The sequence below is a fragment of the Macrosteles quadrilineatus genome, unplaced genomic scaffold (assembly GCF_028750875.1).
Source record: "Macrosteles quadrilineatus isolate MER2022 unplaced genomic scaffold, UCM_ALF_1.0 Scaffold_7__1_contigs__length_78375512, whole genome shotgun sequence".
Lineage (NCBI taxonomy): Eukaryota > Metazoa > Arthropoda > Insecta > Hemiptera > Cicadellidae > Macrosteles > Macrosteles quadrilineatus.
The window spans coordinates 15091228-15102906 of record NW_026542600.1 but is presented as its reverse complement, the minus strand read 5'-3'; the positions used below and the strand labels follow the sequence as shown (position 1 = coordinate 15102906).

Below are 11679 nucleotides of genomic sequence, written 5' to 3'. Positions count from 1 at the left end.
GAAAAATGTGACAAAAATATTTAATATTCCACTAATTGCATAAAATAAATAGTTAAATTAGTTGAGTGGTTTCCATCGGCTCAGACAGCAGATGGTCTACAGTCTCCTCAGACGGCCCACGCACAATACTTTATAGACTGTTGAACAATGCAGACGCTTTTTCAGGTAAACCCATAATCTCATAGAAATAGCATAAGAATTTTTAATTTACAATTTTTTTAATTGTCTCTGTTACAGATAACCTTACAAATACACTTTAAGACACCAAATCACCTATTTGTTTTTTTAGTTCTTCAAAATTGCTTAGAGATAAATTGGGAAATTTTATGTTTTGATGGACAAAAATTAAAATACCCCCGCCACAGCAAACCTGCAGACTAAACAAAATTCTATTTGCCTGATTTAATATCCAAAGTCTGATGAAAACATATCCATAAACAAGCAAACTACAACAGTGCCATAATAATAACATAGATATTATAAATTTACAATTTATAAAAATTTCTGGGCAACCAATAACCGTACAAAAACACTTAATATACTAAACTATTTTTTTAAGCTCTTCAAAAATGTTCAAAGACAAATTGGGAAATTTTATGTCATGAGGGTCAAAAATGAGAAAAACCAATTTTTACCCCATAACACCCTTTTCCCATGGTCTGATCATGCTGGTTCCCAAACTCATTCAAGTTTATTCCACCCTACACAAGCCAAATTTAATGAAAATTAAATAAAAATTACTTTATTAGCGAATTTCCCGTATAGGGAATAAGCTATTAGCATAGTACTAATGGTAAGGCCTTTCGTTCAAATTTTTATATATGTATATATATGTATACGTCCATGAATGCGATAACTTGAGTAATTTTTGTCCAATTTTGACAAAATTTGGTTTAAAGGTGTAAAGTGGGATAAACTTGCATGATCGGACCATGGGAACGATGCTTTACAGGGGGTTTTATGGGGTGAAAATTAGTTTTTCTTACTGTTGACCCTCAAAACACAAAATTTCCCAATTTATCTTTAGACCATTTTAAAGAGCTTAAAAACAAAAGTAATTTAGTATGTAAAATTATTTTTGTTCGATTATTGGTAACGGAGAAAATTTAAAATTCCCATGTTATTCTTCTGGAGAATACTGTCAAATGTTGTAGTTTGCTTGTTTATGGATATATTGATCAAATTTATTTATTTTGTACTAAGCTATCAATATTTTACTAAAAAACACACTTCATTAGTTTCCTTGTAGCAGCAAACCTAGGTACTCTTTAATCCTAATGTTATTTAAATATATTTAATTGAAAATCAATTCAGACAAATGGAAATTCGCTTAGTCGGCAGGTTTGCTGCGGCGGGGGTATTTTGTCTTAAGGTACCTTGAGGCCAAAAACACCATCCATTCAAATATATGTACGTGTCCGTTGGCATGATAACTCGAGCAAAAATGATCCGATATTTTAAAATTCCTGTTTTATTCTTATGGAGAATAAGACGAAATGGAGAATAAGACGTCAGCTGTTGTAGTTTGCTTGTTTGTGAATATATTTTGATCGAATATGGGAAATACATTTTTTACAAAACTATTAAAATTTTACTGTACACTGTTGCAGTAAACCTAAGTACTCTTTAAACCAATTCTATTTTGAATGGGAAAAAATGTGATATTTTTAAGGAGGCATTTTAGTGTAAATCCAATCAGGCAAATGGAAATTTGCTTAGTCGGCAGCGGCAGAGTATGTATATATATATATAAATTCAAACAAATAGTGTTTTTGGCCTCTGGCGACATCAAAGTGAAAAGGTAAATCGGTCCCGGGCAGACCACATCAACCTTGGTGCAGAGGAAGTTTACACCCTGGCTGCCTCATGGATTATGGCCCCCTCTAAGCCCTGTTTTTTGCCCCTCCGGTGCTGTTCACCTGCCCAGAAGATAACCGTCCTACTGCAATTATTGTTGTGTTATATATTTATAGGTTTATTTAGAAATTAATTGTTGCTGTTGACAAAGAGACTTTATTTGATGTTGAATTTTTAAGCACATAATTATATTTATTGTTATTGTTTTTTCCTTTCAAACTTTATTCTATAGCCTTTTATTAATAATTAAATTCATTCAAATTGGGGCCACTAAAAGGTAAATTTTTTACAAAGACTAAATGCTGTGATAAAAGAAATACAGTTGAACCTCGTTTGTACGAACCTCGATAAAACAAATTCCTCGATAACACAAATTTTGGTTAATTCCCTTGACACTTTCATATAGGTCAATGATAAAAACACCTCTATACAACATAGTAATTAAGTTAAAAACCTTCATAAGACGAATTTGTTGGAAATTTATTTGGAAGGTTAAATTTTACTAAATTCTTTTACAGAATATGTTCTGATAGTTTAAGTTTAGGAAATGGCTCTGAGCTAGTAGTATAGATGGAATACAAATTTTTTGGGCTTTGAGAATGATTTACTTGTATTATTGTTGGTATTGTTATTAATGGTTTAATACAGCTGGTTTCTCTCAAATGTCGTGTTGTTCTTGATTCTTCCTCCAGGGGTTTTCTTGTTGTTTGGTAGATTTGTGAGCCCCTCCTCGTCCCTGCACATGGGATTATGCTTCCAAATGGTTTGCCTGGGTGCAGGTGTGGGGGCGTGGTTCAATACTTGTAACATGTAGAATGTTACAGGAAAAGTATGTAATCAGACAATCTATCACGGCCACCTTTAACTCCAGGCTGCGACCTGGTAGAATTGGCAAAGTAGCAAGTAGTGATGTCTAGTGTGAGACGTCCCATAAGATAACATGGCAGACAGGTGACACCAGCTACTTAATTAGCATATTAATAATTTAAATTTATGATCATCAAATTATTTAAAGATTTAAAATGAAACTTGTAGAATTGAATACCCAAACAATATTTAAATTGATAATCTATTTTTGTACATTTAAAGTGGAGTCAATATTTTCATAGCTGAGTAACCAAGTTTTCCTATTCTTAAAAAATACACAAATACCATTAGCTGCCTCCAAACAAAACAGCTGTTACAGTCAGCTGTAACAGTGTTAAGTAGTCTACTTAAGATGTTGGCACTTTGAAGGCCACTGCTTGAAGTTAAAGGTGGGTGTGGTTCTACACAAAGCCTAAAATGAACCAGGCAAAGTATGAAATAGAGGTCATTATATACTTTACCTAGTCAATTGCAAGACCCTTTAGGCTTAGCCTGAAGCAATGTGTAAAACAGTTCGGCTAGAGTAACGTCCTAGGATGTGGAGGAAGAACCTAAAATATATTAGCCCTAAAATAGTAAATACCTTCATTACAGATCATATGAAGTAGTTGAAAACCAAAAGAATAAAAACATCAGTATGAATAAAATTTATTTCCCCGTTTTTACATATAGAACAAATCTTAACATCTTATTTATTTATTGCACTATTATTACATTTGGGGCACAAATTCTAAACATTAAAAAATTAAAAAACATTAATTAAGAGTGTATATGTAAGGCATACAATCACTGGTTGTACATCTGAATATATTATTTACCCAAGTTTTTATTTCTAAAAAATATTGATTATAACTAAGTACAGTACAACTAACAATTGGTAATTCAATAATTGCAACCAACTAATTTGTTTGCTTGATTGACAGGACTAATAAAGATGGTCGAGGTTATTTAAAATATTGCCTCCGTATCAATACAAATTTAGTTTTGGTTGATAAATATACATCACACATAGGAAGGGTAAACAGCAGTTAAATAAAATATAGGTTAAAATATAGGTTAATATAGGTTAAAATATAGTTATAGGTTATATAGGTTATTAAATATAGGTTAAAATATAGGTTAATATATTTTGACATATTTTTTTATATTTTACAATAATTAGGTTTTAGATATACTGTACAACACACAAAAGATTCTAAAATTACTCATAAAAAATAAAAATAATATAAATATATAATATAATAATATAAATAATATAAAAAACTGTATTTGTCAATTAAAGAATTGAAACTACACATAGACCTACAATAAAAAATCCTGTAAAAAAATAGTATCTTGCAGTAATATACACTGGTACTGCTTTTAAATAACTCGTATTAGAGGAAACTCACAACAGACCTAATATTTTTCGAGTAGGCCTATTTAAAAATACATGGCACAAGGAAGAGACCTATGAGTATAAGGTTCCTTCAGAGGGGGGATCCAATCCAGCCGTTCTTCGTAGAACTTGATCACGTTTTGGGGAAACTTTAAGTTTGCCTCTTTGGCAGGCACCACACTAATCTTTTTTGTGCCTGGAATGAAGAAATACAAGTATTATAAACAGTAAAATAATTTGTAAGCACTTGACAATAGTCAGTAACACAGTTATTACAAAGTAGAAAAATATATTTAAGCTAAACCTCTTGGCAGATGATCGAGTAACGTGAAATCATACACTTGTGTTTTGAATGTACACCAGAGCAGGCACAATGGAACGCCATTCCTTGTTTGTGCTCCAAAGATTGGAGCCAGGCTTTAGGCACCTGCGTACCTCATCACAGTTTGTCAACTAATTATAGACCTGCAAACCTCTCTACTACTCTTCCACTACTCTCGCCCAGTGACAGATTTACCACTAGGCTGACAAGGCTGCAGCGGACTGTAGTAGTTGCTTAACAATCTTTTAGAACATGATAAGATTTTTTCAAACAAACAATAATGATGTCTACGATTTTTTACGATCAAGGGAAATTCCACCTATATCGCTCGGTTAAATTTGGCCTAATCTGTTGTGTGTATGATGTTACCCGCCAACCCGGATGGTGCACTTTAACAGTAGCCTATAAACATTTAAAACAAAGTATAAAAATATAAGAATAAATAAAACCAGTAAGAAACTTACTCAAACGCAATGATTGTACACAAAAACAAACAACAATAACAACATATTTGACAGGTGGCCCAGCTGTGTGAATTAAAAGCAGTACCGTCCGGGTCGACGGGTGACATCATGCGCACGTCTTAGGCAACCTCTTTCTCAGTTAAGATAAGATGAGATTACTAACATAAACCAATTCAATCTAACAGTTATATCAAGCTTTTTATACTGCCTAGGCCAACAATGATAAAGTTCAGTTTGAGAATGACATTTTCAACTTGCTTGATCCTGTGTGCTGTTTAGCCAGGGACAATAGCTTTAGTACCAGTACCGCCAGTAGACGAAAAACAATAAGTAGACTTGACAACAAAGTAGTATTTAGGTTATTTAACAAAAATCAACACTAATACCGAAACCCCCGGTCTGTGAGACCCCCATTTGAAAAATAATGGAACCCGCTTAGAAACACACAAACTGAAACCCTCGGCCTGTAAAACCCCGCTTTAAAATACACTAAAGCTGGGCTTCTGAGACGGACATGTTATGAACAGATAACCTGTCAAGGTCACAGCACCCATGCAAAATGAAAAAACAATAATTAATTTGTATTGGAGGAAAAGGGGGGAAGGTATTTGGGGAATGGAATCTCCCAAGTAAACAGTGTTGCCAACATGCGTTTTTGAAAATTCCCGTGGGCCTGTCAGACCGGGGTTTCGGTATTAGTGTTAAGGCTAGGCTACAATTATAGGTTTGTTCACTAGCTTGTTTCATAATATAATAGCCTTATATATTTAGCTAGCTAATCATAAATTAAAAGTTTAAAAAATGTACCTTTCCACTTCATCCAAAACACTAGCTCTCCGTTGGATTTGTCTGCATCTATTATTTTCTCTGGGATTAGCTTCTTATCAAAACCCTTCGGTGCTTCAGCCTCATTTTCCACCTTTTTCTGTTTTGAAGGTTTGGGCATATCTTTGTCCTTATCGTCTTTCCTGTCCCTTTTGCTGGCTGGTTTTGAGGACGTATATGGTATCATCGATTTGTTCTTCGATGCCTCAGAAACAGAGGGTTTCTCATCCTTCTTCTTTTTTAAGTTCTCTTCAAATTGTTTGATAAGGCCAGGGCAATGAAGGTTCTCAGTCGGTTCCCACGAGTTTTCACTGTCTGGATAACCTTTCCATTTAATAAAATATTGATTTTTGCCTTTGACAATCCTTTTTTTTTTAATTTGCTCTACAGGATATTCCTGCTCTCCACCTGCTTCGGAACAGTTGTCGTGGTCAGGGAATGTTGAGGCCTTGACCTTTGATTTCAACATCTAAAAACAAAATTCATAATTAGCACCATTAAGGAATATTAATAAATCAAGTAAAATTTACTCTGAGCATTTTTAGAAGAATTTGTGACACTAAATTTTAGGGGGGCGAATAAACTGGTATTCACCAAAGTCAGGCTAGGCCTACCCCTAGAACCCGCCACACTCAAATTTCTTCCCCGAAGTGCTCAGAAGGAGCCGAGAAAAATCCAGGGGTCGAGACAAAGTTGTCACGGCTTTGACTGATCAATTTATTAGACCGAAGGCTCAGAGCTCAAGAAGCGCTCAGGAAAACCTGCAGACGCTCAGTTGGAGCTATATCATCCTCACCTTCTTTAAAGTGTTTTGGATAATTTTGCCTAACTTTTGATTGACTCTGTAGGACCAATGGGTATTCTATCTTAGCCAATTTGATAAAACTAATCGTGTGAACTTCAAACTAATTTAATGACGTTGGTGGTTAAGACAAAATGCGGCGATCGAGTGAACAAAATATTGTGTGAAATCCCTACAGAGTCTACGGAGCCTAATTAATGTATTTGAACTGAGAATTTAGCGTGGTACGGTTTAAATGAATTTAATGCTAATATTCATAACTACTTATTCAAATCTGAACACACCCAAGACTAGGTTCTCTCGCCCGCCAAAGACGGGGCTTAGAACTCAACAACAAGTCTAGGGGTGTTACAACGGCCAATTAATTAACTAAAATAAATTTACGTAATAATTATTCGTTTAGCGAACGTAGTGTTCGTAATTTTGATACTAATTCAAATAAAACCAAACGATAGCCACTGCTAGTCACTGCCAGGCAGGAACTGGCGGGTCTTTTAAGTTGGTGAAATTTTAAGTTATTAAATTTTAGACAATTATGATCCAACTTGAACAGGTAAAATAAGTGGTAGACGAGTATGCGTAAGTTATAACAAAAAATAAATGAACGTAGGAAAGTCTAAAAATAAAACGTAGCTAACCTGAATGGATAAAGTAGTAGTATGGTGTGATTGTATATTCGTGTAAGAAGAGGCTTCTCACGAGCGATTCGACGGTCAAACAGCGAAAAAACTCTTCTCCGGCTCAAATCACAATTTCCTTGGCCAAGGCTTAAGTGCTCTGGTGGTGAGTTCAAGAACTAGCCAACAGCTGATCGCAAATTCACCTGTTGAGCCGGTCAAGTTGTCGGTTGTAGTGTCATTCATATGCCTTTGCATTTAACATATGTTTTATAATTTAGTTTGTTGTTGTGGTGATGATGACTCTTGTTGAATAATAAACACATTCTTTACTTAGCAGCATTTATTAGAATTTTATATTATCTTACATCGGTCAACAAACAAAACACCAGTTTGGGGTTATGTCGTCGTCGGCGTTAAATACTTTATCTTTATTTGGCGAAATGGAGGGCTATTACTGATGTCGTGTGAGTGTGTGTATATACTTCACTGTGATTAAAAATAGGCCTACGTTCTTTGGCCCATAGCCCAAGCTATGGCCAACACATAGGCCTAGGAGCAGGCTATTTTGGATTAAAACTGGTAAGTTATGGTGTTTGTTGAGTAGCAGTAAATTTTTACCCCCCCCCCTTAAAATTTGGTACCTCACAAATTAACACTCAAAACCTTTCCAGATTGACAGGTGGCATAGAAAACATTTTGTAAAAGGGAAAGAAGTCTTTTTTTTATTATTTATGGCCTGTTTTATACATTTATTATCTGAATTTTAAACATAACAAACAACTACTTAATGCATAACAATTTTTTGCTACAAAAGAATACCATGGCCTCCTCTAATACAGGCTGTGGCTTGCCAAATAAAGAAATTCTAGAATTTTATTATTTACTGAATAGTCATTTGTCAGAATAAAGGGAAATGTGTATTGATTCATAGCAAAACTTGTTGAAACTTGGGTTTTACGTGGACATTTTCAAATCAAATCAAATCCATTTATTTCCATCAACATTATAAATACATGTATAGCAACGCCATACAGTTTTCATCACAATATTTCCATTGTATTGCACAATATTGCAGCACCAGAAGTTACATCCATCGTCCTGGAGCCTTCTGTAGTGCCATAAATGAGGAGGCGGTACCAGAGGTAGTCCTCTATGATGCGCATGAGGTATGCCGGGACGTGGAAAGTGTTCTCCAGAGCGTCCAGCATATCGCACCATTTCGCGGAGTTAAATGCGTTTCGCACACCAAGCCTTATAAGCAGCACAACCCGACGAGAATAGTTGTTATACTCCTCAGCTCTCATTACGGCTCGCTTTACCTCCTCAATAGCGTCGACCGTTGACCGTCCCTTCCTGAAGCCGTAATGAAGAGGGGACAGATTTCCCACAACAACCACGGCTGAATTAATTCCGGAACGGATCAACTTCTCCAAGACTTTCCCAGCAGTGTCCAACATACAGAGAGGTCTGTAAGAGGATGGAAGGTCTGGCTGTCCTTTTCCCTTCCCCACGAGCACAAGCCAAGCTGTTTCCCAGCAGGAGGGAACTTCCCTTGGCCAGACAGGCATTGTACGTGCTCAAAAGGATTTGTAGATTTTTTGAAAATACTTTCTTCAGGGCCTCACCATGTACCCCATTCGGTCCAGGAGCCTTGTTGTTCTTCAGGGATATAACGCCCGCCTCCAACTCCTCGAGACTGAACAGCGGTACGTCGTCCAACCTTCCGAAGTCCCGCAATGGGCGCAGTGAGTGAGTCGGAAAAGGGACTTTACTATCCTATCCATTGAGGCCCCGTCCATAACGGAAGGTGGAGAGCGGGTGCCAAGCTTCTTGGTTACTATCTTGTAGCCCAGGCCCCACGGATCGGAATAGACATCGTCCCTTAATTTCTCCCAGCAACTGCGTTTGCTCCGGTTGATGGCCCGGCGAAGAGACTTCTTAGCCACCTTGTAAGCATCAGACTTAAGACGTCTATCTTCAGGTTCTCTGGCCCTGGTAGCAAGGCTTCTGGCTCTCAATGCTGCCCGTCGCATTTTGGTGATCTCGGTTGTCCACCAGTACACAGGTCGCTTATCGCACCGGGATCTCCTGCAAGGCATTGACTCATCACAGGCCGAGACTATCAGCGTCATCAATGATGTAACTGATGTCTCTGCGTGAGCCATGCCAGATGCAGCAGGTACCACTGCCTCTCCCCGTAGTATGACTACGATGAATTTGGCCACGACCAGCTTTTTGGTGTCCCACCGAACGGGCACCTGCCGAAACACGGTAGCATGTCTTTGATGACTGAAATTTTTGCAACAGATACAATTTAACAGTCTCAACAATTTCAACAGTCTCAATTAACTGAAAAAATATGCCACCAGCAAACGTTTTGACCAGCTCTGTTTGGGTCAGGGTAAGTCCTGAATTTGGGCAAAGCAGACACTCGGGCGATATTTTATAGTTAATTCATTTGAGGGCGCCACCTTGTTGAGGGTTTACTAACAGGATGCAACAAGGAACCAATCCTTCCCAGTCCGAGTTACTCCTTCAGTAAGCAGGGAGAAAAGAAAGAAAAATCTAACTATGACAATGATGATCAAAGGTTTATTGCGGACATTTTCCATCACAAATGTAAAAAACAACAACACAACGTTTCGGGATCTGGAATCTGATCCAGTCCTCAGGTGAAAAAAACTTAACTAACAAATTACAAATAACAATACACAAATGCCCAACCTAAGTTGGAATACACTACAGAGGGTAGTAGTAAAAAAATATGCACTGTATAGTAGTCAAGTCATGATACAACATGCAAATAATAACAAATCACAAAACACTATAATCTATTAAAGGTTTAACGTAAAAAACTCACACAATGGAACACTAATAGCACCATTCGCAATGACTCCACCAATGAGACTGAAACAACATGGCTGACCAATCGGAAACACGGAGACAACAGAAATGGCTTCCGATCCCTGGAAAAGTAAAACCAACAAAATGGTGGAGCGATGTACGATGCCGCAAGATGGGTGTTAATTCTGTTCATTCCTATCACGAGTTTTACTACGAGTTAACATAACGTGCGAATTTTGAGGAGAACTCGTTATTTCCCTATTTATTGAACAATTAAGTTCCCTATCCTTTAGTTCCTTGTTCAAAATGGGTAGCCAAAGTGGCCTGATTTCAACCAATGACTGACTGATTGGTTGGTCTGCTAATTTAATGTATGAGGCTTCAATGAGTTTACGTTTTAAAAAATGAGGTTCCTTATGGACAATTTTATCCTCTTCAAAATTCGATGATTTTCGGACCAGCAATGATGAGCGATCTTAGATTTTTCCACTAAACCTTTTTTGGTGTTTTCTCTGTGTTCTTTGATTCTAATGTTCAACGGTCTTTTTGTCTCGCCATAGTAAGGCCTGGAACAATCATTGCAATTTATTCTGTAAACACAGTTTTTAGTATCCTGAGTGTCATTTTTGGGTTTTGTTTTGACGAGACTCTGCCTAAGTGTGTGTGTCCTAAACGCTGTTTGCACATTAAATTTCCTAGCAACCCTTCTGATTTTTTCCGACAGTCCTGACACATACAGGATTGACATGTGGACGAGCTTTTCCTTGCGATTTTTGCATAGGTTCGCGTAGCCCTATCTTTCTTGCATTTGTTTATAATGGATCGAGGGTATCCGTTACTAGCCAAATCCTGTTCTACTTTCTTAATTTCATCCTTTAACTCATCCTGATTGGAGCAAATACTCTTAGCTTGGAGCAAATATGTCAATGAGCCGTATTTACACTAATGAGGGACATTTCACACCCAAAAATAGACAATCTTAAAACTAGCAAGAAATATTCAATCAAGTGAAATACTATGTTCAGTTCTAGCTTAATTATTTACCAAGGATACCAACAACATCAATAAAAAGACTAAATGGAGCTAGAACACAATATTTATTCAAATAAATTTTAAAAGTCAAATATTTCTTTAATCACCTAATAATATTGTAAAATTCAAATATTTATCCTTTTTCTCAAAGAAAGTTACATTTACTCGAAACAGATTACAATAAATGAACAACAGATAATATTTACTCAAAGACAATTAATTTTTAAAATATTTGTTTTGGTCCAGGACCAAATTATATTTAAAGCCTAAGGAAAACGGGAAAGCGAAGCCCCCAAAGGGGAGGTAACTGCTCGGTGTTGAAATCGGCGCTGCAAGTAGGCCATAGCTATGGACGACTGGACAAGCCAGCCCCTTAGGGGAGAGTAACCAGTGACATTCCTCCATCCAGGTTGGTGGGATGTTCAGCTCTGCGAGAGGTGGAAGTGCACCATCAATGTCTCACTGCCTGTGGCTATGGTTCTATGGTTTTCGGCCCGCTTGCTGTGTGCAATCAACATTATGTGGGGAAAATCCTCGACTTTGGAAGTAGCCTTTCCTGGAGGTGAAATCGGGCAAGTACCCGTAAGCTCACGGGGACACTCTAGGGGAACGTAACTTTCCGCAGTGTGAGGGTAACGGCTGGGCGCACTCCATAAGCCAATCCCTCC

General features: G+C 37.1%; 1 protein-coding gene across 1 annotated transcript; it reads right to left on the bottom strand.

Annotated features, from left to right (window-relative positions):
* Positions 1 to 2496: 2496 nt before the first annotated feature.
* Positions 2497 to 8298, bottom strand: LOC128998814 (chromobox protein homolog 1-like). The gene is made up of 4 exons (XM_054425170.1): positions 8224 to 8298; positions 5696 to 6182; positions 4157 to 4298; positions 2497 to 2593 (listed from the first exon to the last, which is right to left on the bottom strand). Exons 1-4 carry the CDS (start codon positions 8296 to 8298, stop codon positions 2497 to 2499), a joined length of 801 nt encoding a protein of 266 aa, XP_054281145.1.
* Positions 8299 to 11679: the final 3381 nt, after the last annotated feature.

Bases quoted from the DNA above. Each gene is read 5' to 3' on its own strand.
- LOC128998814 (XM_054425170.1), bottom strand. From the start codon at position 8,298: ATGCGCATCATAGAGGACTACCTCTGGTACCGCCTCCTCATTTATGGC. The intron at 4,299-5,695 runs GTACATTTTTTA...TCTTCATTCCAG, and splicing joins GTTTTGGATGAAGTGGAAAG to GCACAAAAAAGATTAGTGTG. The intron at 2,594-4,156 runs GTATTTTTAAAT...TCCCATGTGCAG, and splicing joins AGGTCTCTTCCTTGTGCCAT to GGACGAGGAGGGGCTCACAA.